The sequence below is a fragment of the Nyctereutes procyonoides genome, unplaced genomic scaffold, assembly GCF_905146905.1.
Source record: "Nyctereutes procyonoides isolate TBG_1078 unplaced genomic scaffold, NYPRO_anot_genome, whole genome shotgun sequence".
NCBI lineage: Eukaryota > Metazoa > Chordata > Mammalia > Carnivora > Canidae > Nyctereutes > Nyctereutes procyonoides.
Genome location: NW_026575044.1, coordinates 38,038,804 through 38,065,137, shown reverse-complemented (window position 1 = coordinate 38,065,137; position 26,334 = coordinate 38,038,804). Strand labels below are relative to the sequence as shown.

The 26,334-nt window shown below is 46.3% G+C and overlaps 1 protein-coding gene across 1 annotated transcript in view; it reads left to right on the top strand.

The window, feature by feature from the left end:
- Positions 1-26,334, top strand: part of CABLES1 (Cdk5 and Abl enzyme substrate 1) — a 116,879-nt gene that overhangs the window by 32,434 nt on the left and 58,111 nt on the right. The window contains exons 2-3 of the mRNA XM_055323619.1: positions 18,551-18,622; positions 24,372-24,464. Of these exons, the coding sequence (XP_055179594.1) occupies positions 18,551-18,622; positions 24,372-24,464 (165 nt within the window). The remainder of the gene's footprint in view (positions 1-18,550; positions 18,623-24,371; positions 24,465-26,334) is intronic.

Below are 26,334 nucleotides of genomic sequence, written 5' to 3'. Positions count from 1 at the left end.
GGTGGGCTTTGCATCCCCTTATGCCCTCATGCTTTTTTATTAGTCTAAAATCAGAAGCCAGACTGCTGGGGTTTTTTATGAAGCTGAGAAAATGGGCACTTGATGATTATGAGGCATTAAATCTTGGAGCCACTTTAATAGGCACAGGCCAGCCTCAGAGTGAGTCTCATTTGTCCTGATGCTTGACAAGCTTCAGTTTCGAAGGACACACATGTCAGAATCCAGGAAAAGACTGTCTCAGACTGGGGGGAAAAATGTATGTCTCAGACTGAGCAGGGAACAGGACAAATTGGAGGGGCGTTTCAAGTTGGAAAGGTTAAAATCTTTTTTTTTTTCTCCCATAAATGTCAGCTGCAAAGAAGGCAAGAGTTTACTCCAGATGAGCAGATAGTGTTGTGAATGATTGGAGTCTCGTGGGCTTTGGTAGCACGTGACTTATGCAGCTGGGCAGTGCATGGTTCCCTCCCCTGGATCAGTGATTTCCTGGGTCCCTCCCAGCGCTGACACCCAGGAAGCCTTCCCTGGTTTGCTTCTCCTTGGCCCCACCTGGCCTGAGCTGGAATCCTCCCTCCTCCTTGCTGCCATTAACACCTTGAACACACCTGTTGGTGCACCCTCTACCTTTATCATTCTCTCTTAATAGGTCTGTCCACCAATTGTTCCTTTTTTTTTTTTTAAGATTTTACCTATTTTTTTTAAAGCTTTTATGTATTCATGAGACACACACGGGGGGTGGGGGCGTGGGGGGGCAGAGACACAGGCAGAGGGAGAAGCAGGTTCCATGCAGGAGGGTGCCTGATGTGGGACCTGATCCCAGGACTCCAGGATCATACCCTGAGCAGAAGGCAGATGCTCAACTGCTGAATCACCCAGGTGTCCCAATATTTTATTTATTTTAGAGATTGAGTGAGTGTATGCATGAGCGAGGGGAGGGGCAGAGGGAGAAGCAAACTCCCTACTGAACAAGGAGCCCCCCCCCCCCCCACCGCCACCCATGGCTCTATCCCAGGACCCTGGGATTGTGATCTGAGCTGAAGGCAGACACTTAACTGACTGAACTACCCAGGCACCCCGAACCAGATTATTCTTGAAGGCAAGCACCATGCTCTTTTCATCCTCGATTGCCCAGCACCTTGTCATGGGTGCATAATGAGGGATGCATGATTGGTTGAAGGCACATAGTTTATAATTCTGGTGAGCTTTGTCCCAGGTGGTGAGGGGAAGTTTCCTGTGCATTGAACCTTCCTGTCATATATGTCCTCCTTTTTTCAGCCCTGCATACCTTTGTTTATGCTTCTATTTCATGGTAAAACTTTACAACGACTTTGTTTTGTTGCTATTTAACTTTTGACAGATCAAAGTGTTATCATTTTTCCTTGCGATTTTTAGGAATCTACTCAGTTTTCAGAGAGGTCTCTGACTTCTGTCCTAGTGTTACTTTGGTCATCCCTCAGTTTCTCCCTAGATAGTTGCCACACCATGGAATCCCAGCTGCCTGGGACTGATCCCCATCAGGCACCCAGCCACCACGTGTGCCTTCACTGAAGTTATGGTTCCCCGTGATTGCACTGGCCTTGTGTCTATGCCAAGCAGGCACAGCTCAGAGCTCACCTGCATCCCAAGCTCTGGCACATGAGAATCTTTTTTTTTTTTTTTTAAACCAGGTAGCTCTTTATTTTTTTAAAAAATATTTTATTTATTCATGAGAGAGAGACAGAGAGAGGCAGAGACATAGGTAGAGGGAGAAGCAGGCTCCATGCAGGGAGCCCAATGCAGGACTTGATCCTGGGACTCCGGGATTACGACCAGAGTCAAAGGCAGACACTCAACCGCTGAGCCACCCAGGTGTCCCTAGCCCATGAGAATCTGACTAAAGTCTGAAAGTTTTTTTTTTTTTTTGTTATTGTTCCCAAGACTTTATTTATGTATCAGAGAAAGAGAACATGCACAGCAGAGGGAGGAGTGGAGAGAAAATCTTAAGCGGGCTCCATGCCCAGCAGAGCTGGATGTGGGGCTCCTCTCACTATCCTGAGTTCATGACCTGAGCTGAAATCAAGAGTTGGACCCTTAACTGACTGTGCCACCCTGGTGCCCCCAAATCTTGAAGTTTTATTAGAGTTGTGTTTGCCCTGTCTCCATACTAGGTCTTGAGCCACGCAGAAGGAGGGCCACATCTTAGTGTTTCTTTGCTCTTCTTTGTATCCCTGACGCCTAGGACCATGAGTACTTGTGTGCATTTGGTGGTGACAATAATATGACAATGCCATCTTGCTTAGGGTCACATAATAGTGACAGTTGAATCTGGAACCTTGCCTGTTACTCCTGCCACCCTGTTAGCACTATCCTTTGCTTGGTAGCAGTGGTTTTAGTCTTTTCTTGGGATCACATAGACTCTTTCAGAAAAGAAGTGGATGTATACACATATACATGCTTTACATCTGGTTTTAAAACTGCATAGAACCCCTGTGCTGGGAAGTCAGGCACCCCAGTTTAAGGATCCTGTACTAAAGAATGACACCACTGAACATCCTAAGGGAAGGGGCACCTTGAGTGCTCAGTCGGTTAAGCGCCTGGCTTTGGCTCAGGTCATGATCTCAGGGTCCTGGGATCAAACCCCACATTGGGCTCTGTGCTCAGGAGGGAGTCTGCTTTTCTCTCCCTCTGCTCCTCCCCCTGCTCTTGTTCTCTCTTTCATATAAAAATGAATCCTTAGGGAAATAAAAAGGCGGCTGATTGCATTTATTTAGCCCATTGCTTTCCAAAAACACTGGTTGAAAACCATGTATTCTCCCCCCCCCCCAGGTTGTTAAGAATATATTATTTTCCACAATAACCATGTGGTATCATACGGAAGCCCTGGCATAAAGAGGCCATTCAGACCTTTGGGATAGGCTTTTGCAAAGAATCTAATAAACAGTTGAATCCACATTACATCTAAGTGAATATTCATGTGGTTTTAGGCAGAGCTCTTATGCCGCAAATTCGCTTTGGAAACCTTTCCTGAACAGCCTGGTAATTAGAACTGTGGTTGCTAATTATGTATACGGTGAGGCAGATGCGCTAATAGTATATTTTCAAAGGGCTCGAAAGAGCTGTTAAAAAATTAAACTCCCTCCCCAGACACTGACAGGAGCACAGAAGCACCTCAGAGGGGGGATGGTCTTCCACCTAGCTTCTTGGATGCCTGAAGGTGCTCTGGATTGTCTCCTAGAAAACAGGATCAACCTTTAATAAAAAGGGAGTCCTTTGCCAGGGCAGCTTACACTAGAGGCTAGGGAAATGAGGAGTTATGGAAATTGAAGTCTCAGAGCTCCAAACAAACAACACTTTGATGTGTGCATCAAGGAGGTTGCCTGTTTGCCCTGCAGGGAGAAGGGGGGGGGGCGGAGAGCTGGGGGGGGTGCAGCAGGTGTTGGGTGATGTAGTGCTTGAGGCTGGGTGAAGGTGATGAGCCGGCTTGGCTTTGCCTTTCCGGGGTTTGCCCCATTCACCTTCGCTTCGTACCTACTGCCTGCTGCTCTGGGCAGGAAACAAACCCCAAAAGACCAGTTCAACCCACCTTCTAAAGGAAAAGCAGTAGCTCTGCAGCGAGGCAGCCTTGCCCTCCTGATGTCTGGCTCGGGCCTGGGGGCTCGCCCAAGCTCTCAGTCTCTATAGTGCTGGTCGAGGGAAATTGAACCAGATTTCTAGTTTGAAAAATTGTGTGATCTAGAGCTCTGAGGATCTCAGCGGGAGCTTTAGCAGTTCCACAAACACTTATTTTTCACTATGTGTTTTTCCTCAATTTTTCTCTCTCTATAGCATATATAGTTTAGCATTTATATATCATATGTAAGTATTTTAACAGCTTGATTGAGATATGATTCTCACCACCATCCATTTAAAGTGTATTATTCAATGGGTTTAGTATATTCACAAAGTTGGGCAACCATCACCACTGTGTAATTTTAGGACATTTTCATCACCCTGAAAAGAAGCCCTGTGGCCATTAGCAGCCATTCCCTATTCTCTCCACTTCTCACGCCCAGCACTGGACAACCACTAATGCACTGTCTCTATAGATTTGCCTGTTTTGGGCGGTTCCTATCATTGGAATCCCATAATATGTGGTCTTTTGTGACTGGCTTCTTTCACTGAGCGTCATGTTTTCAAGGTTCATCTATAATATAGTTGTATATAAATATTTTTAAAACAGCAGTTAAGATATAAGCCCATTAGTATTCTATAGCAAACCCTATCACATGGGTGACCATGTATGCATTAATTAATTTGTGCTGCCAGAGTAAGTTGGTTTTGTGCAATCAAGCTTCACCTGCCACATCTACTTAATTGAACTGGGTCCTGAGATATTTAAAACCAGTTACCATAGGCACCTCCTTATCTGTATCAATTGAAATTGTACTGTACAACCAAGATCAAAAGAAACAAATTAGATGCTGAGATTGATCTTAGACTAGAAATGTCATCCATAATTCCTGGTTTTGTATTGTCTGTCCATCAAAATGGCTTCACTGCTGTGGTTGAGTTATAAGTAGACATCTAATTGTAAAATTTATGATTAATCTGTTTTGCATTTTGGGATATGATATAAAATTGGTTTGAAAAAAACATTTTGCTGCTCAAAATAATCAGAAATCTGACCATCTCCATAGTGTTACTTTGGTTTGGGACCTTGTTCTCAGTATGGCTTTGGCTCCTATTGGCTTGCCTGAGGGTCTCTTGGAAGCAGGTAATATTTATCCTTGCCCTCTGTGGGCTTATGGTAGCTGCAGACAGTCATCTGTGCTGCTGTACTTTAGGATTTTTTGAGCACTTACTATGACAAGATAATGTAGGTATTGAAGGGGTTTCAAAGAAGGGAAGACTTACCTGGTCAGGGTACTTGCAGTCTGGCTGGAGATACAGGGTACAAAATAAGAATAAAACCAATCATTCTGGGATCCCTGGGTGGCGCAGCGGTTTGGCGCCTGCCTTTGGCTCAGGGCGCGATCCTGGAGACCCGGGATCGAATCCCACGTCAGGCTCCCAGTGCATGGAGCCTGCTTCTCCCTCTGCCTGTGTCTCTGCCTCTCTCTCTCTCTCTGTGACTATCATAAATTAAAAAAAAAAAAAAACATCATTCTACAAGCATCTAGATATGAATATTTCCTAATACGGTAAAGATACCAAACGTAGGACTTCAGAAATAGTCAGGGACAGCTTCACAGAGCAAGTGGCTCCACACGGTGCCTTAGGAGGAGAGGGTAGGATTGGATGGCTAAAGAGCAGGTGAAGCAGATTCTGAGTTCTCTTTTGAACTAAGGTGTGATCACCCTTGGGGGCATTCCTTGCCCCCATAGACCCTGTATGAAGCCAGTGATTCGGAAGTCCTTGTCCTCCGTTCAGCTTCAGTAAAGGGACTTAACTTTGTGGGGCAGGAGAAACAAGGCATTTTGAAAAGGTCTTCTGGAAAAGAAAGATCACCTGGGTCCCTCCTTAGGAGAAAGGATGCTGTTGCTTGAAGCCGGATGGACAAGGATGCATCAATCTTTGTTTCCATAAGCTGCTATTGAGCGTGGGCTGAGGTTAATCTGAAAAACTAGAAAATAAAGATTGATGGAACCCCGTCAATCCTGAATTTGCTATAAATAATTGCATGCTGTTTCTGAGCTGTCAAAATCCATTTCTGCTGAAGGCCCTTTAGAACAGAGAAAGGTCAAGCTGAGAACCAAGGGAGAAACTCAGGGGAGCGATTATGCTGGAAGGGCAGCCTCCCAGAGGCCCCTCTAAATACTGATGTGGAAGTAACCAGCCTGCCTGACTCCCTGCTGGTCCTAATTAAATTAGCTCCCGTTGACCTCTCACCTTTCCAGGACTGGGGAGCCAGGGAGAGGAGCACACCTCCCGTCAGAGTTGGGCTTTTTGCTGGGGCTGGTGCACCTTGGCCTTTGTGCGGCAAACCCCATAGAGCTGGGCATAGAGAGCCCTCATCTTGCTTTTGAACTGAAAGTAAGTGTGTATGTGGCAAAGGCCTTGCAAAGCACCAGTAAGTCCTCCTAGTAATGGGGAAGGAAAGTGCGGTCATCCACGCTCAGGCCCTTGTCAGGATGGGGTAGTTAAGAGAAGGCCCCGTTGTGAGGACAGAGAAGAGGGTCCAGGATGAAACACGCTTCCTGAAAGGCTTGAGATCAATGGAAACCACGCATCCATCAGGTACAACTCAGTGCTCGTCAGCCTTCACCAGGCTCAGGAACTGGGTGCAGTCAGCCTCTTTATAAGGAAGCATTCCAGCCTACTGCGCCTGTACCCTCATTCCCCGACAGAAGCCCCGACAGAGGTGTTCTGCACCTCTTTTGTTCTTCTGCTGTCAGACCAACAGGACACGCTGCAGGAAGGTGCACACACGCACCTCCTCCTGGAACCAACCCTGTCCGTTTTATTGGAGGCCTGTTTGCTGACTCCTTTTAGATTCTTCCCTGACTTCGCTTCAGAGGATCCCTCTGTGTCTGAGACCTGCCTGGTGTTCCATCCTGTTCAGCTCTGGTAAGGCAGGTGTAGGAGAAATCCACCCTGCGTTTTACCTTTTGAACCTCCCACGCTAGCCTGGTTGCTCCTTCTCCTTGCCTCTTCCCAATTAAATTGTGTTTCTCCTCTGAGCTCACTCATGCCCTCCTCCCCTGCCTCCCACACACTCTGTACCTGGTCGGTCCTGGCCTTAAACTCTGGGTTCAGGTCCGAGATTCCCAGTTGCCCTCCCCCACCTGGCTCAGGGAATCCTGAGCAGAGAACACCTAGATTTGATTGCTTGAATTCTGATGCCCATCCAGAACATACATGAGCTGGCTCCATACTTCTTGCACTGGTTCTGCACTGTTACTGGAGCTCTTTTGTCTCCAGGGTGAAGCCAACCCTTTTATTTTTTAGTTGTTTTCCATTGTTCATGTCTCTTTCCCATTCTCGTTCTGTCCTGGCTTGGTACCCACTCCCACCCACCCCCAGCCCCCTGGTTGGTATCCAGCATGTTTTGTAGCAAGGATGACATCATTTATCTCTTAGCTACACAGAACCAACCTTTCTGGATCCTGATTTTTTTTTTTTTTTAACCATTATACCTGCTTTCGTTTTTGCTTTTCTGCATATTTGGTCAACTTGGTTCTCTCAGCTCCAGGGCAAGGCCCTTCCCTCCAAGGTGAGGCTGAGCAGGTCTTGGGATGCAGCACTGTCCCCCAGCCTGTGGCGCTGGCTGGCCCCTTTACTTCCTGATACCCTGTGGATGTCCCAGGACCTGAGCAAGGGCCTTTGCGGTGGCCAAGTGTGCTGTGTGACACCGCTGTCTTCTGGCCATTCCATCTAGTCCCTTTGTCAGAGGAGTTTGAACTTGTTTCCACAGGGAATCCTCGTGGCTCTTCATGCTGGGGAATGATACGATGGAAAAGGTATTTTGTAAGATTAGCGGGGTGGTGGTAGGCAGGATGGCTCTGGGCACCTAAGGGGTGAATATCCTGCCAACAAGTCCATTTCTGAACAGCCTAAATACCGAGATGACCTCACACCTTAGTTTTCCAGGATTTGGTGAGTCTGATGAGAACTTTGAAACGAAAGTACACTCAGGCAAGCCAAGTGCCTTTCTATTCTCTGTAAACATTTAAAGTTGCATTCTTGACCTGCATATAAAATTGTAGGAACAGAGGCATCTCGGTGGCTCATCTGTTAAGCATCCATGTTTGACTCAGGTCATGATCCTGAGGTCCTGGGATCAAGCCCCACATGGGGGGGTCCTTGCTCAGCTGGGAGCTGCTGCTTCTCCCTCTTCTACCTGCTGTGTGTGTGCGCATGCGCACGCGCTCTCTCTGTCAAATAAATAAAATCTTTTAAAAAAATGTAGAAACATCTTACTTGAACAAGCTGATTGGCAACTCTTAGTGTATTGATTTTTAAATTTTATTTTTGCCTGACCCGTCAGTTAAACTTTTAAAAAAAATTTATTTAAATTCAATGTGCCAACATATAGTACAACACCCAGTGCTTATCCCATCAAGTGTCCTCCTTAGTGCCCATCCCCCAGTCACCTCATCCCCCCACCCACCTCCCCTTCCGCAACCCTTTGTTTCCTAGAGTTAGGAGTCTCTCATGGTTTGTCTCCCTCTAATTTTTCCCACTTAGTTCCCCTCCTTTCCCTTATAATCCCTTTCACTATTTCTCATATTCCACATGTGAGTGAAACCATGTGATGTTTGTCCTTCTCCGATTAACTTACTTCACCACGGATAATACCCTCCAGTTCCATCCACATCGAAGCAAATGGTGGGTGTTCGTTAGAAACGTTAAAACATAGCCACTTTCACAATCAGTTTCCATCCCTTTTTTTCAAATTTTAAAAAAGATTTTTATTTGAGAGAGAGAACCAGCAAGTATGAGCTGGAAGGTGGGGCAGAGGGGGAGAGAGAATCTCAAGCTGAGTCTGCACTGAGCATGGAACCCAATACAGGGCTCAATCTCAAGGCCTGGAGATCATGACCTGAGCAGAAATCCAGTCAACTGACTGAGCTACCCAGGTGACTCCCTCCTTTTCTTAAAGATGTTTCCTCCTCCTCCTCCTCCCCCTCCTCCTCCTCCTCCTCCTCCTCCTCCAGATTTTATTTATTTATTTGACAGCACAAGCTGGGGGGGAGGGAGGGGGAGACAGAGAAGCAGGCTCCCCACTGATCAGGGAGCCCAATCTGGGATTCCATCCCAGGACCCTAGGATTATGACCCGAGCCGTAGGCAGATGGTTAACCAACGGAGCCACCCAGGCACCTCTATTTTCCTTCTTTTACAAGGAAGATTTCCATGACCCGCTGGGGGGTTTGAATTGTTTCCATCTGTGTCCTGGATGGAGCTGGCTTTAGACGTATAAGCTGCTCTGGGTAGTGGAAGTTTTTCCTTGCACAGGCAAGCCAGCTGTGTGTCCTTTGCTCAGAGGCCTAGCAAAGGCTGACTGGTCCTGTAGGGAGGGCATTGTTTGATTGCCCCAGCCTCGTGGCCTTGCCCAGCTGGTCTGCCACTGCAGTGTTAGATGCCACGGCTCTCCTCTGGGATTTCTTCCGCAGTCTGACAGGCAGCTGTTGCCAGGTGAGCAAGTAAGGACTGTGCTCCGATGCAGCATCACCTTTGCTGCTAGACAAAGGTTTAGATCCGTGCAAAGAAGAATTAAGCATGAATTCTTTTTTTTTTTTTAAAGATTTTATTTATTTATTCATGAGAGAGAGCGAGGCAGAGAGAGAAGCAGGCTCCAGGCAGGAAGCCCGATGTGTGGGACCCGATCCCAGGTCTCCAGGATCACGCCCTGGGCTGAAGGCAGACATTTAACCGCTGAGCCCCCCGGGCGTCCCTTAAGCACGGATTCTAATACACACATCTTCATGCTGAAGCTAAGGCTGATTTTGCTTTAAGACTGACTGCCTATGTATGTAGCTTCTGTTGAGAGGTGACGGCTGACTTCTTTCTTTGTCTGTGATCACCTGTGCTTTGGTGCAAAAACCGTCATTGTCTTCACTGGGCACAGTCTAATTTGACTTCTGCTAAAGGAGCATCTGGAATCTTGGCTTTAACTTTTGCCAAATCATGAACAAAGTTATCAAAACTTAGTTGCTGCATCTGTAGAGTAAGCTTATGATGCTGTGGTGCCAATGACTCAGAGCTATGTTGGAGAAATGAAGGAAGTAAAAATGCGTGTTAGATGTGCACTTGGCCTTCAGAGAACCTGGGATTTGAAAACTGGCATTTTCACAAAAGGCATATCAATAAAGGTATACTTCTTGTATATATGGAGGTTCTTCTCTTTAGGGTTCTTTTAACTAGTAGACTTCTGGGGTGCCTGGTTGGCTCAGTGGTTGAACATCTGCCTTTGGCTCAGATTGTGATCCCAGGGCCCTGGGATGGAGTCCTGTATCAGGCTCCCTGCAAGGAACCTGCTTCTCCCTCTACCTACGTCTCTGCCTCTCTCTCCTTGTGTGTCTCACTAATAAATAAATAAATATTAAAAAAAAATAGGTTCCCATAGTAAATAAGTTTACCAATTATAGATTTCTACTCTGCTTTCCAGGAACACCTTTTGTGCATGAGCTGAATGCTGTTTTTAGAACAAAAGAATAGGTCTGTGATGTGGAAATGCAAGAGATGCAGGCTGGGACCTCAGGACATTTCACAAAGAGATTTTCTACTAAAAAGGCCAGCCCTGCTAGTTTCTAGGTTAGTGGCCTCCGTGTCTTTTCTTGGAAGCTGTGAACTTTTAAGTCAGAAAAGGACACTTAAGAGATGAGGCTCCTCCCTTGGTCTCTTGGCTGAAGTGGGACTTCTTTGTGGCCAGCCCTGTCTCCTTGCCCACAGCTCCATAGCACCAGCATTACCTGGGGAAGGGAGTCAGCACCCTGATCATCCTCAGAGTTTTCTGAGACCCCAGCAAGGTCTCAGACCACTGCTCCCACACTTGCAGGTTGACATTGTGAACCTGCAGGCATTGGACCCAGACCTCATGGTGAGGTTGGTGCCCTACTCCTCTTGGTGGTCCCCCTCCTCCCCTCTCTGCTGACCTTCTTCCTCACTCGCTGGTTCACAGCCAGAGAACAGGGTACCTGGGAGAGAATCCTGGATTCTCTGTTGGGCCCTGCTGAGGTGCTGTGAGTGTCTCCAGTGGTGGAGACAGGTTGCAGCTTTATCCCAAGGTAGGGTGCTGTTCCCAATGCCCCTTGCTTTTATAAAGTCAGCTCTTTTTTCTTTTCAGCCTCAATCACAAATATATATATATTTACATTCATAAGTAGATATGGAACTAGGAAAGGGTCTGAGAGGACATACACCAAACTCTTAAAGGGTGCCCCTGGCCACTGGGTTTGTAGGTCATTTCTCAGTTTCTACTGCATATGTGTCCTGATTTGAAATTTTTTTATGGTGAGATTTATTACTTTAATAGTCACAAAAGCAGTACAGATTCCACTTGAAAAAATGAATGTGTAATAAACTCAAACAGAAGAAAGCCATTTTTAAAAAAGATTTATTTGACAGCGTGTGCAAGCATACAAGCACAGGGAAGCGGCAGGCAGAGGCAGAGGGGGAGAAGCAGGCTCCCTGAACAGCAGGGAGCCTAATGTGGGGCTTCAGGACCTGGGGATCATGACCTGAGCCGAAGGCAGACACTTGACTGACTGAGCCACACAGGCACCCCAGAGGAAACTCATTTTAAACATCATGTCTTATACCTGTGACTACTCAGCTGTCCCTCCCTTTTCGCCCTCCCTCTACTCCTTGCTGTAGTGTGGCACTGGGGAGCTTTCTGAGAATGATTTTGGGGCTTCTAGTTGACCAGACTGGGAACTCGTATACTGAATAGAGAGAGCCCACTCACTGATAATTGTGTATAGAAAAGCACTGAGTGAAAGGTCAGGTGCTTTCTGGGAAAAGTCCACGAGAACCCACCTGCCTGATGATGGAGTTCATCATTTTATTCAGCCAGCCTTAATTGTACACCTGCTGTTCGCTAAAACATGCTCTATTCCTAGGCCACACAAGTGAGGAAGGCATGGAACCTCACTTGAGCCAGCCCACTGTCTAGCGTGGTTTACTTTTATTTGGGGGAGAGAGATGGTTCAGTGGGTGAAAGACAGATACAAAAGCGAATAAACTGCAAGTGTGTGTATGTCTTACGACTATATTAATGGGCTATTTTTGTGGTTGTATTTTTCTTTTTTTGGGTCATAATAACTGAGCAGATTTAAGCCACGATCTCAACTCATCCATCACTGGTGTAACTGAGGAATCTGTGATGCCCTCATACCCTCCGCACCTGTGAGGACATAACTGTGCCCTCCAGTGGCCTGGCTTGTAGTCAGCAAGGGGGCTTCGTACATGGGGAGAGCTGGAGCCACAGAGGAAACTGCCTTTTTGTGAGGATAGTGATGGCTAGCTCAGATGGTCCAGGTTCCTCCTTGCTGAAAGCTTGTGTTTTGCTCTGAGACTTTTTAAGATTTTATTTATTATTTATGAGAGACACACAGAGGTAGAGACCTAGGCAGAGGGAGAAGCAGGCTCCCCAGGGAGCCTGATGCGGGACTTGATCCCAGGACCCAGGATCACGACCTGAGCCAAAGGCAGACGCTTAACCATTGAGCCACTCAGGTGCCCCCGCAGAGATTTTTAACGGGCCCCAGGGGTTCCATTGGGCAGCCAAGGGAGAGCGTGTTGATCCAGCCTTACTTTCTTGTTTGACACTGAGGCTAAGGCCAGGGGCCGCTTTCCTCAGCGCTTGCTGGTCCTGTCAGTGTCACATGCTGTCCCCAGCAGTGCCCACTGCCTAACATTGGCTTTCAAGTCAAGCTGCTGCTTTAGGTCACCCCTTAAGGGGACTGGCCTTGGCCAGCTGGCCCAACTGGACCCAGGATGATGCCACCTGGCCTCACTGATCAGTAGGGGCAGCAGCGAGCTTAGAGTCCAGCTCTGGCAGTTACACCCCTGTCCACACCAGCGCTCTCTCTCTCTGAGGCACTCTGCTTTCTGCGCTAAGAAGAGACGGCCCCTTTTCAGAACCTCTGATGAAGAAGCCCTGGGCACAGCTCCCACCTTGCCCCTCACGTTCCTGGGATCCCCAGAATCTCTGGCATCTGGGCTCACAGCGGCTGTGGCCGCCCTCAGTTTGTGTGGATAGTTAGTTGTTATTCCTTCCCTGAAAATGGAGCCAGTGACACTTTTGTGCCTAAAAGACACTTTAAAATACTGGCCCCAGGTCTTACCTCGTCCAGTCCTGTTACCCACTCACATGTTTTTCTGTGTGATTTTCTTCTCCCTTCTCCCAGTGACCTTTCCTTAGGTGTTCAATGTAAATGGGTTCATTATAACCAGCCCTGAGTCTCAGGAGCACACAGTGACTTGCTCTGCAATGAACCATCAGCTGTAATGATAAGTGGCTTAATTTGGTCCAGGTAGGTGTATCCAGATAAGCAGTCTTGTCATAGATTTGCACCTTCCTTGTCTAGACAGAGTCCAGCATTCAAAAGATAATGTTCTCAAATGAGTCTGGGGGCTTTGAGGAAGCTGATGTGTACAGTCGTTGAATGTGAGCCACACTGGCCTCAAAAGCATCAAGGGACAGTGTGGAAGGGCCCAAATTGTAACTGTCAGACAAGGCAGGGAACCCTGACGACTCGACCTGAGAAACCAGTCGCGGCCTCTTCCCACTTAATGATGTGGACACATAATGCTTGGGCTTACTTAATGTCTGCTTGCTTAATAAGAAGGTATGTATTCTTTGTCAGTCATTAAAACATGCAAAGACCTCTGCTTGGTAACTGCCGCATGATGAGGACTTTGCATAGTAATGGAATTAGTTTATGAGGCAGACTGCAGGGTAAAAGTGCCAGGTGAGGGTTGGCCACCTGCCCTGAGCCTTCTCTTCCATTTTGGGCTTTCTGAGGCTAGAAAGCAAAAGGAGAGGTTATTATACACCTCAGAAGGATCTAGCAAGTGGCAGGGAGCAGAGATGAGCACAGCACCACTGGGATCACACCACAGGGTGCACCCTTGTGGCAGTGAACGAAGGTTTATCCTATGTGGGAAGGGCAGGCACCACATCTTTGTTTTCATGGTGCTTTTTGACTGAAATGTTCTTTGCAAGCGCTGCATGTCCATCTTGAAGAATACAGTTGACCCTAAACAACATGAAGGTTAGGAACACAGCCCTGGCCCCCATCCCCACCCTGTGTGCAGTGGAAAATCTGCATGTAATTTCTTACTCTCCCACAACTACTAAGTAGCCCGCTGTTGACTGGAAGCCTTACCAATAACAAATAATCGATTAACACATATTTTGTACATTATATGTGTTATATACTGTATTCTTACAACAAAGGAAGCTAGAGAAAAGAAAATGTTAAGAAAACCATAAGGAAGAGAGAACAGACTTGTAGTACTGTATTTATCAAAGAAGTTCACATATAAGTGGACCTGCGTAGTCGATCCCAGGGTGTTCAAGGGTCAAATGTATATTGCTTGGTTCCATCCATGAAGGAGGGAAGCACATCCACTGACTTTAAAGGAATAGGTGGGTATTTGGGGTTTGGGTTTTCTTTCCTTTAAGGATTCCAGCTTTAAATCCATGTAGGTGTGTATGAATCTATCTATAACTGTTCAGCTCATGAAGAAAGTATCAAATATACTGGCCTTTTTTTTTTTTTTTAAAGGTTTTCTCTGGGGATCCCTGGGTGGCTCAGCAGTTTCGTGCCTGCCTTTGGGCCCAGGACACGATCCTGGGGTCCTGGGATGGAGTCCCGCGTCGGGCTCCCGGCATGGAGCCTGCTTCTCCCTCTGCCTGTGTCTCTGCCCCTCTCTCTCTGTCTATCATAAATAAATAAAAATCTTAAAAAAAAATAAAGGTTTTATTTATTTATTCATGAGAGACAGAGGAGAGAGAGGGAGGGAGAGAGAGGCAGAGACATAGGCAGAGGGAGAAGCAGGCCCCCCACAAGGAGCCCGATGTGGCACTTGATCCTGGATCCTGGGATCACACCCTGGGCCAAAGGCAGACGCTCAAACCACTGAGCCACCCAGGTATCCCTGCACTGGCTTTTAGAAAACAAACCCTGGGCACCTGGCTGTGACTCTTGAACTTGGGGTTGTGAGTTCCAGTCCTACCGTGGGCATACAGATTACCTTTTTTTTTAAGATTTTATTTAAATGAGAGAGAGCACTGCACAAGTGAGTGGGGAGAAGTAGAGGGAGGACAAGTAGACTCCGTGTTGAGCACTGAGCCCAATGTGGGGATTTGATCCTACAATCCCAGAACACAACCTGAGCCAAAAGAGTTGAAACCCAACCGACTGAGTCATTTAGGCTCTCCCATACAGATTACTTCTTAAAAGTCCTTATAAAGGTACAGAAAAATACATTCAAATTTGGTTCTCTTTTAAAAGATACTTATTTTTAAGATTTATTTACCTTTAGAGAGACAGAGTGAGCACGGGGAGGGGCAGAGAAGGAGAGAGAGAATCCCAATCAGACTCCCCACTGAGTGTGGAGCTGGAAGCAGGGCTTGATCCTGAGACCCTGGGACCATGGCCTGAGATGAAACCAAGAGTCATTTGCCCAACCAACTGAGCCACTCAGGTGCCCTGTAAGATTTTAAATAATCTTTCTATGCAGTATGGGGCTTGAACTCACAACCTTGAGTTACATGCTTTACTGACTGAGTGATCCAGGCACTTCTCAAATTTGGTTATTTTCCAAATAAGCACCTTTCTTTTCTGGTGTGGGAAAAGCTGGATACAGCTTTTTCATAGGGAAATTATCAGATTATGTGCTTTTGTGAATAGACCTATTTTTCCAGGGTGGGCACCCTGGTCTGAATGTTAGATGAGAGCCTATGGGGTCCCAGCCTATGTACCAGGGCCTTGTCTGTTTACCATGGGATTCACTTGGCATTTGCAGCTGGAGTGCCAGCCCTGCCGTCCTTGGAGGGGATGAGAGGCAGCCTGAAATGCTGGAGGAGCTTGAGGGATTATTAACGAGATTCCTTGGAGATTGTCTCATGGACTCCCCCTGGAATATGAGCTCCTCAAAGACAGGAATCAAGCCTGGGTTGGCTTTATGTTCCCCACGGGTGAGGCTCATAGTTGGTATGGTTGAATATGTTGGCACAGGGTATGTTAAGAAAATGCACATGCCTGGTCTTTGCTGGGGCCTTCGGTTGTATCCTTGCTCCCCAAGGACCCAACCCCAGAACTTCTCGGTGGATCTCTGTTAGGATCGTTGAAGGAGGGAGGCTTTGAAGTTGGTCTGTCACCCACCCTGGTGGCAGATTGAATAGAAGATTAAAATGTCTATTTACTGGTTATCTGAAAATGCTCTTCCACAAAAGAAGGCTCAGAGTTTGACAGAATTTTTGAGATTTTCAGGATCTGAAACCTATACTTTATGTCTGCCTATGGCTAAAAGTTACGTCTAATGACAATTTAGACTGTGTACTTAAATTAATATTTGACTTTTAAAAAAATATTTGACTTTTAAGAATTCAGAGATAAACAGACTAAATATTTTAATGATTACCTTCTAGCTCTGGAGGAGACAGTGGTATTGAGAACAGTGCACAGAGGCCTGAGGGGACTAATTGTCTAGGTGGCCAGTGCATAGGCAAAGGTGGCATGCAGTTCTTAGAGGGTGTAGGTGTGCCTCAGGTGGGCTCAGGCACAAGGCATTTCGGGGTGACCTTGCTTGCTATTGGCTGGGTTTGGAGGAAGGGCCAGAGCTAGGACAGCCAGGCTGATCCCAGTCAGTTGACCCGGGATGAGGGAATGGTGGGGGAGGTGTCAGGTCAGGAGGCAGCCCCAGTTGGGGGAATTAGAGTGTTGTCCAAAACCCAGTAGCTACCAATCATTTTTTGCCCTGTGAGGAAATTGAGGCTCAAAGATTAAGGGGTTTTCTAAGATTCCAAAGCAATGCATGGCCCTTACGGAATTCACCTGCCTCTGGATGGGGAACATGGGGGCCCTGGTCCTGGAGAGCTATGATAGATGAGAATGTGACTGACGGGGTGTTTGCCCTGTCCCAGCCTGAGTACATGGAAGGGCTATGTTTCAACTGATGGCCCAGACACTTCAAAGCCACAGCTGCAAGGTGCTCTCATGGGGGTCCTGGTGTAGCTGAGTCCCTGGAGTTATGGGGCCGCACAGGACAGTATTACTTACTAATGAATTGGCCACCTATAAAATCAGTTCCCGAGAGAGAGAGAGAGATGTGTGTGATGACTGTTTGGAAAGGATTTGATATCAGAAGATTAAGAAAGGCTCTTAGAAATTGATGAAGCCGGGGGAACCCTGGGTGGCGCAGCGGTTTGGCGCCTGCCTTTGGCCCAGGGCGCGATCCTGGAGACCCGGGATCGAATCCCACGTCGGGCTCCTGGTGCATGGAGCCTGCTTCTCCCTCTGCCTGTGTCTCTGCCTCTCTCTCTCTCTGTGTGTGTGTGTGTGTGTGTGTGTGACTATCATAAATAAAAAAAATTAAAAAAAAAAGAAATTGATGAAGCCAAAAAAAAAAAAAAAAAGAAAGAAATTGATGAAGCCCTTGAATCATTTGCAAAAATGACCTTTCTGATGGTCTTATTGAAAGTAAAACATAAAATGGGGATCCCTGGGTGGTGTAGCAGTTTGGCGCCTGCCTTTGGCCCAGGGCGCGATCCTGGAGACCCGGAATCGAATCCCACGTCGGGCTCCCAGTGCATGGAGCCTGCTTCTCCCTCTGCCTGTGTCTCTGCCTCTCTCTCCCTCTCTCTCTCTGAGACTATCATAAAATAAAAAAAAAAATAAATAAATTAAAAAAAAGTAAAACATAAAGCAAAAGGTTCAGGGTAGTTGGTCAGGAAAAGGTACACACAAAACCAAAGAACACTTGTTTCATTTTGTTGTTCTTTGGGGACAAATTAGAACATGGTTACAATTGCATGTTCTTAACCTACTTTTTTTTTTTCCAAGATTTTATTTATTTATTCATGAGAGACACGGGGGGGGGGGGCAGAAAGAGAAGCAGGCTCAATATAGGGAGCCCGACGTGGGACTAGATCCCAGGTCTCCAGGATCACGCCCAGGGCCGAAGGTGGTGCTAAGTCCCTGAGCCACCCAGGCTGCCTCTTAACCTACTTTTATTGAATGTAATATAAAAGACTTATCTTTCTCATTATAGTCTCCTTTTTTCAAGATAAAAACCCAGTCATATTTTTTTTTCTATCTACCCCCCTCAACCAAACCATTTACTATGAAATGATATTCTTTGTACAAATGGATTGATTGTAAAGTTACCAGCCTCTCCATGCCACCCTGGTCCCTATACCAGATATTCTTAGTTATTAACTAGGACTTGTTCTTATTTTATTTTATTTTATTATTTTTTAATTTGGCAAAAGGAACTTGATTAAGGAGATTTTAGTTGGTGGTTTGAGATTCTTCAGCAGCCCGGAAAAAGAGTCCCATGTCTTGTCTAATCATGCTCTGAGGTCTATTCTTACTGGTCTCTGAGAAACTTTCCCAAAGGAGTCCTGTCTTACTTGTTTATAGTTGCTGTTGAAATCGTGGCCATCAAGAGACTATAACTTTTTTATGGCATCCTAATGATTTTGAGATTTTATTTAATATGATTTTAAAATTTAATATTTATCAGTTAACCTGGTTCAGACCACAGGGTAGTGGAATACTTAATAGTATTATCTAATGCTTTAGAAAAACTCCACACAGTATCCAAGTTATAGAAGGGGCACCTTGTCTTTTTTGAGGAAATTGCAGCATAAAAGGATCACTTAATTCCCTGATCACCATAAAGAGGTCTTATTGACTGGAGAGAATGCTCAGGATTCAGCAAGGCAAGATGGGCCTGGCATTCAGGGTGCATGCAGCCTGGGAGCATGGTAGCTTTTAGAGACAGCTTTTGTCCGATCTTTTTTTCCCCTCTTGATATGCTTTATTTTTTCGAACAGTTTTAGATTTACAGAAATGCCTGCTCCATTATACGATGTGGTTTTAACTACTAAAAAGGATTTTTCCCCCTTCTTTCTGCAGACGTCGCCTCATCTCCCAGAGATCATCCTTGGAGACCCTGGAAGATATTGAGGAAAATGCCCCTCTACGGAGGTAAGTTTTTACTGTTGCACTTATGTGTATGTAAATAGCCTGCAGTGCAATATGACAGCCAAAGGTGGTGGCTGTTTTTTAAGTCCTTGATCTGCAGAATTAAATTGTTTCAAATGATGGCCTGATCCCTGGACCCATTGTTTGGAAACCCCAAGCCTGAGGACCGTGAGAGCAGAGCAGTATTAAACTTCAGTTTTGTGTTTGGAAAGCCCAATTTGCATGGTGGCTTTGGGTGCTGTCTTCCTTCCCAGTGTGAAAGCTGCTGCTTGTTGGAGACGAGCCAGCCCATCGTTGTCCCAGTTTTCTTAGGTGCAGTGACACAGTCGTCATGATCCTGAGTTGCATTAGCAGGTGCCCGCCACGTGACTCCATCACCGGTTGCTGGGGAGAGTCGACGAGGATAGCTGTGAGGGCCTCCCAGGAGCCGACAGGGATTTCTCCGTGGGGCCCAGAAAGCCACCTGTGTTTGGGTGACAGCAGCTGCGGAGCTGTGCCCGCCCTCATCCGCCGCCCCCCATCTGTGCCCACCCCCCCACCCCCCCGTACTCACACAGCACACCTCTGCCAGGCCTCGCGGTGGCTCAGCCGGGTTGGTGGCGGAGTGTTGCTTCTGCAGAAGGAACTGAGGCAGGGTGGGACCCAGACGCTTCACGGGGCATGCGCGGCGGCTTCACGGGGCATGCGCGGCGGCTTCACGGGGCATGCGCGGTGGGTGACGCAGAGGGAGCCCGGAACCCAGGTCTGCGCACCTTGTGCTTTGGCCGCTGGAGCGGACTCAGGAGCGCGGGTGCCTGGTTTGAGCCTGGGAGGGTGTTGCTGTGGACCGAAGCCTCTCACCCTGGAACCTGCCTGCCCCTTCCCCGGCTGGGGCTTCGCTCCCTGGTTAGTCCTGTCCGCAGACCAGCTGGATGGAAGATGCAGCGTAGACAGGTGATAGATCTGATCGAAAGTATTGGGTGGGGGATCCCTGGGTGGCCCAGCGGTTTAGCGTCGCTGTCAGCCCAGGGCGTGATCCTGGGGTCCCGGGATCGAGTCCCACATCAGTCTCCCTGCATGGAGCCTGCTTCTCCCTATCCCCGTGTCTCTGCCTCTCTCTCTCTCTCTCTCTATCATGAAATCTTTAAAAAAAAAAAAAAAATTGGGTGTATCAAGCCTCGCTGCTGATGTCTTTCCAAAGACAAAGTCAGCGCCAGTCTGTATTTCCACCTTTGAAGTCGTTTTTGGAAACGTACGTAATCTCTGGGACCAACTTCGGGCGAATGGCGTCTGGCTGTAATGTAGCTTGGGTGTTGGGAGAGGGCTGTTTCCTTAGATAGGCTTACAAAAAGCAGAGCAAAATGTCCACTTAGCTGCCTCTGGCCCAGAATCATCCTGAGAAGGGAGGAAAAACGAAACACGTTCTCAGGTGGCACTGAGCGGCTTTGGCATCGGAGCAGGTAAGGTCACCCTTGCCACAAATGGGGAAATCAGTGACTAGAACTCAAAGAGCTTCTGGTATTTGAGATGCCTCAGTTAAGGCAGTGCGGTAGCTGCGAGTCAAGGAAGAAAAACAGGTAAAAGAATGTCATTCTGTCCTCAGGGATTCCAGGTGGTTACAGAGAAAGGGCGAGGAGCTACGTGCAGGGTTTCTGATCGCCTGCGGCCTCGTCACCTCTGTCCTCTCCTCCCAGAATCCACCCAGGCTGGTCCTCTGACCTCTACCCCACTTGTGGTAGGATACCACAAATGAGCACAGTAAAAAGGGCTTCAGCCACTGCTGAGCTACTACTTATCCAGCTCTTACTTACAGAACAATATACTTAATTTCCAAGAAATCTTGTATAAATGTAAAATTTTAAAAACAAGTCTGAAACCAAGGAAATTAAGCCAATTTGGCCAGTTTGAGAAGGCTTTATTTTCCCTAATAGACTTTTTTTTTTTTTTTTTTAAAGATTATTTATTTATCCATGAGAGACAGAGAGGGACAGAGACACCGGCAGAGGGAGAAGCAGGCTCCACGCAGGGAGCCCGATGTGGGACTCAATCCTGGGACTCCAGGATCACGCCCTGGGCGGAAGGCAGGCGCTAAACCGCTGAGCCACCCAGGCTGCCCTAGACTTTGTTTTTAATTTAGAAAAAGTTCTAATATTTATTTAGGCAGAGCACTGGGTACTTTGCAGAATTGTTAAATGACTGTATTGTACACCTAAAACTAATAAAAGGCTGCATGGAGCTATCCTAGAATTAAAAATAACAGCTAATTAAGACATGTACTTATTCCTAGGAAATAAAAGTAGCATGGGCACACCAGAACAGATATTCATTTGGGAGTCTAGGGGCCTGAATCCTTGGCTTGGTTCTTTTACTAACTGGTTACATGGCCTTAGACATTTTATGTAGCTTCTCATTTTTCCCCATCTGTAAAATGGGAGAGCAAGCTGTGACTGCCCTCTGAGGTCTTTTCCAGCTCCCAATTTTGTGAAATGAATGTACCAGTGATGACACTGAAGTGTTTTGGGAACTGTGGGGGCGGAAGGGTATTAGCCCAACTTGCTTTTAAACTCAGCACGGTGACTAAATGGCTGCAAGGCATCTATTAAAAACCTTTTGCATAATTAAGTGTATCCTGTAATCAGTGCTAACAAGAAAGAGCTAATCTTTCATTAAATTAGTTTTTAATTTAATTCTATCCTAATTTAATTTTGCAGCACTTAAGATGTATGTTTTTAAATGGATACTGAAATTAGTTCTTTGCTTAACCTGCCACAAGCTGAGTGCTCAGTCTTCCAGTTTCCTTGGCAATTGTTGCTAATGCCACAGTTCTCTTTTAAAACATTTCTTAGATTCCCTGGTGGTTTAGTTGAAAGCTTTAAAAAATGCAGGACAACAAACAACTGTCTGAAGGAGGGGCTAGATTAGTAGCATATGCCCTTACAATTGGGTGCTGCTCCATTCTTTTTTAAAGTCTCGCCTTTTTCCTGCATCTCAGTTTACTGGTGAGTTAGTGTCCTGCACCTACCTACCTACTACAACTCCTGGAGTTAAGCATTCATAATGAGAGGCTTTAGATTAAGGAGTTTTCCACCTGCCTGGTGGTTATCGGGTATCCTAATATTAAGGACCTGAGAGACATTGCTACGAGGTGTCCAGAAGAACCTCGGTTTGGTGGTGGCAAATGTGCCAGCCATCTCCACCTGCCCCTCTTTTCCAGCCTGTCCGAGTTGGTGGGTGCTGGCTGCTGCACCATTCAGTGATTACTGGCTCCTCTTCCTTTCCATGTGAGTGCCAACAACCACCTGTGGCCCTTTTGCAGCCTTCCAGTTGTAGCAGAAGGCCAGGGAATTTTGTGCTCACACCCGAAGGGTAACAGCTCTTCTTTTTGCAGGCATGGGAAGCAGAGAGCAGCTCAGGTCTTCCCTTTTCTGGGCTGGGATCGGTACCAGCTTCCTGCTAGTGGGGGCAGGCATACCTACCCTCTATCCTCATAGTCCAGTTCTTGGCCCACTAGCTCAGGAAACTACTGTTTGGGGGGAAACAGGGTAAGAGTATGAGGACACTTCTGGACACTTGGCCCTATCCAGAAACCAGTGGAAGCATAGCCTTAAATCAGAGATTCTCTTCTCTCCAGTGGCTGCATGTGTCTAGAACCTTCTGCAGTGTGTCTGAGAAACATTTGGGGACCTTGGGTGGCCTGCAGACTCCAGTCATTTTGGAGGTAGAACTGCGGCAGTTTGGGGTCTTGGATCTGCTTCCAGAGAGCTACCCAAAGAAGGCAGAGTGAGGCTCCCATCCCCTTGAACCTCAGTAAGACTAAATCTGGGTTTGGAAGCTTGGAGTGGAAAGGGGGATTGATGGGTGCCTTCTGCTCAAATCCTGCCTGAAGGCCACAGGAAACATTGACTAAATACAAGTCTTTCTTTAAAAGACTCTAAAACCAAGAATTCAGGCTCCTTAGTGACAGTTAAAATTTTAAGAAGATAGGAAGCAAATAGTAACAAAATCTGCATGCATTGTAGCTGATGGGCCGTTAATAATCACAACAGTGAGATTTGTATACAAATATTTACATGTGTATATACCTGTGTGAATGTGAATGCTTGTATTTGATTGTGTCACTTGACAGTTTATGAATTTCTTGTGTATATCATTAAGTTTAATCCTGATAGCAACACTAGGAGGGATCTGAAATAATTACTAGTGATAAGTCGGGGTATCAGTTGTAGTGAGTTTGAGGCTGGAGGCAGGGAGGATGGTGGTTTCTGCTGAAGTGTCTTTCAGGGCCATGTGGGTCCGTGGACCCTGCCCTGATGTGGTGGACCTGACTTGAAGTGGGGGGCTTTCTTTCCCTCCTCTAGACCCAAGGACTGGGGAACCCTGTTTTCCTGATGAAAGCTGCGAAATGTTTGCTACTATGTCTTTGATTTAGCCTGTGCTCAATTGAATTCAGTAAGGGTTTTTTTTTTTCCAGCTGGGGGGAAAAAAAATCATTCTCAGCACTCTTAGGGAATGGCTTTTGGGAAGACTGGTCCTTACTGGGGAGGAGTACGGGGGTTTGAAGGGATGTACCACCTGACATCTGTGCCAGGGACATCACCTGGTTTCCCTCAAGCTGGGCCCTTGGAGTTGCTGTGCAGGCCTGTGACCTTGCCCATTCCCTAGTCCTGAACCCAAACATGCTCCCAAGCCCACTTGCCCTCAACTGGACCTCCTTGTTGGGTCATCTTGTTAGTCTTCCCTGAAGCCTCCAAGTTCAGAACTGACTGAATTTGGGTGGTGGCTCCAGCCCAGAGCTCAGTATAGCAGGCACTGCTGCTCCAAAACTCACTCTTTGAAGCCTAAGAGTACGAAGGTACCCACGCCCCATGGCAGGAGCCAGCCCTTGGGGCCAATGGTCAGAAAAGTTTAAGTAGACCAAAAAATTGGTAGCAAAAACCCAAATAGAAACATCCCAGCTCTCTTTCTCAAGACAAGACCAAACTTCAGACTCTTATTTGTTGATTTGTTTTCTTGCCCTTTTTCTTATTCTTGCGGTTGTAAAACTTTAGAATTTGCCAGGTAACTTTGGGGAAAAAAAAAAAAGAGAGACAAACAAGATCTTTTTAGCCTTATGGTTAATTCTGTTTACCCTGTAGTACAAGTGGTGTCCTATATTCCAGGAAAAAAAAATAATTTGAATCCAAGTCATTTTGTTCGACAAATATTCACTTAAAAATACATCTTGGGGGGACAAAAAGAAAGAGAACAGCCGCTCCTTCAAAGTAAAGCCGTGACTTCCAGGCGTAGTCAAGTTAAGCATTGACGCAGCTGTCCAAGTTGTTCAGGCCAGAGTCCTGCTATGGAAGAAAAATGATTTGGCATTGCTCTTAAACTGAATTTTCCAGTGTTTTTCTTCCCTCTGTAAATTCTTTAAATTTACAGTTTTCTGTTCCCGTTACTGGTGTTGATACAGGAGGATTCTTTTTAAGATGACAAGAAAGAATAATGTCTTTGGAATCCATGCAGGTTCTGTTATTGTAACTGAGGACAATAGTTTTCATTAGCTGGCTTTCCAGAGACCCATATAAATGATTATCAGGATTATCAAGGAAGTTGTCTTTCGTTGGAGGTTTTTTTTTTTTTTAAAGCTTCCTTGCTTCCAGCCGTATTGTCCTCATTATCCTCGGGGTGATTCAAACCATTTGTCTGGTCTTCCTTCCTGTCTTTGTGTGGAGATGTCTCAGCTGTCTTGTGGGCAACTGACCCATGTTTTTGAAATGACTTTATTTTTCAGATGTCGAACTCTCTCAGGTTCACCCAGACCAAAGAACTTTAAGAAGATTCATTTTATCAAGAACATGCGGCAGCACGATACCAGGAATGGCAGGTACTACACTATCTGAAGCCTCCCCACCAGCCTCCCTGCTGTAGGAGGGGGGTGGTCCAGTGAGGATGGGAGGATGGGGCTGTTTGTGTGGCCAGATCTCTGCACAGCAAAGCCCACGCTGTTCAGATGAACAGGACCTCATATAACCTTTCCAAACAGATTGTTTCCACCCCACTCCCACTAGCACCATCCAGAGAAGTCTACAGAAAATAATGCTCCCTGATAGCGACCAAAGGCTTGGTGAGATTTTCAGGCTAAGTACAAATGGAATATTTAATAGCACTCAAATATATTTTTATAGAAAACCAAGCAAAAGTGCATTTTAAAAAAATTGTCTGCTTTGTTGGGTTTTATCTTCTTTTTTTTTTTTTTCACTAGGGCTATATGCTCTGGTCAGTAAAGATCCCACCAGGTCTGTGCTCACACTTGGCTTTGTTGCTAGCTTTGACGACCCGGCAGGTTCTTTTTGGGCACCGATTCAGAATCCTGGGCCTGCTGACAGCTGGAGCACGTATTTCTCCAGCTCTTCCATTGCTTTTTTGGAAAATGCTATTCAATGAAAATTAGTGTAACTGAAATTTATATAACCATGATAATAAAACTGGCAACAAATAGATCAGGGTTGTTTGGCACGCATACATTTGTCCAAAGGGCTAAGTCTGTTCATGGCAACCTCATGGCAGCACAGGAACAGAGCTCCAAGACCTCTTGGTCCCTGGTGCTCTGTACCCGTTGCTCCTCCCCACTGACCTGTGACCTGCAGGGTGGTTTCCCCATGATGCCACCCTGGAGCAGAGGTCCTGTGACAAAGATCATTTTGTTTTATTCCCTCCAGATGCACAGAAAACTCTATAGACCCTACTAACAATCTCTGTTCCATACCAAATGAAGATTGCCAAAAAGTGTTTTTTTGTATGTTTGTTTTAAAGATTTTATTTATTCATGAGAGAGACAGAGACACAGGCAGAGGGACGAGCAGGCTCCATGCAGGGAGCCTGACATGGGACTCCTGGCTCCCCAGGATCATGCCCTGGGCTGAAGGCGGCGCTGAACCACTGAGCCACCCAGGCTGCCCTGCCAGAAAGTCTTGATTTAGGTGCACAGACTAAGGCCCAGAGTACCTATCTGTAATTTGGTAGGAAATACACTGTACAACCCTAAAGATAACACTAATGATTACAGTTTTTGAGGACTTGTTTTCTTGAAGTTAATGCCTATTTTTTAAACTGACTTAAACAGGGAACATAATTTTATAGCTGTTCAGTGGTTTCAGAATAGGAGAACCGAGCTCCCTCATCAACCAGTGTTTATGTAGTTGGTGTATATTCCTAAATACAGAGCTTTTAGTTAAAATGTACCCAGCTGTTGTCTGTTAAAGAGAATATTCTGAATTTCTCTCACTTAATCTTACTCTCACAGTTATTGTGCCTTATTCCCTTAGCCATCCTGTTTTATTTTTCTTTTGAGGCTCATACTGAACTTAACCTTCACTCAGAAGCCATTTTTAGTATAATTACTCATCGTTTATTTACATTTGTGTCCTTTTAATCTCCTTAACCATAAAATAAACCTAGATAGCCTTTAATACCTAAATCAAATCAAGACAAAGCCGGAGGAATGGGCCAGACTAGTAGCATTCCCCACCTCTAGTGGTACTGATGCTGTGGAGGATGCAGAGGCAGCTAACTACCTGGCCTGGTGTGGTAGTGAGAGGATGTAGCTAATAAAACATTTGGGCTAATGGGATTGCCAGCATACAGGACAGAGTCCGCCTTCCCGGCACACCCTTGACCCAGGGACAACACAAACAATCCTGAAAGCATGCAGTTGCTAGCAGTTTTGCTGGGGAATTTTCAGAGGGAGCCAGGAA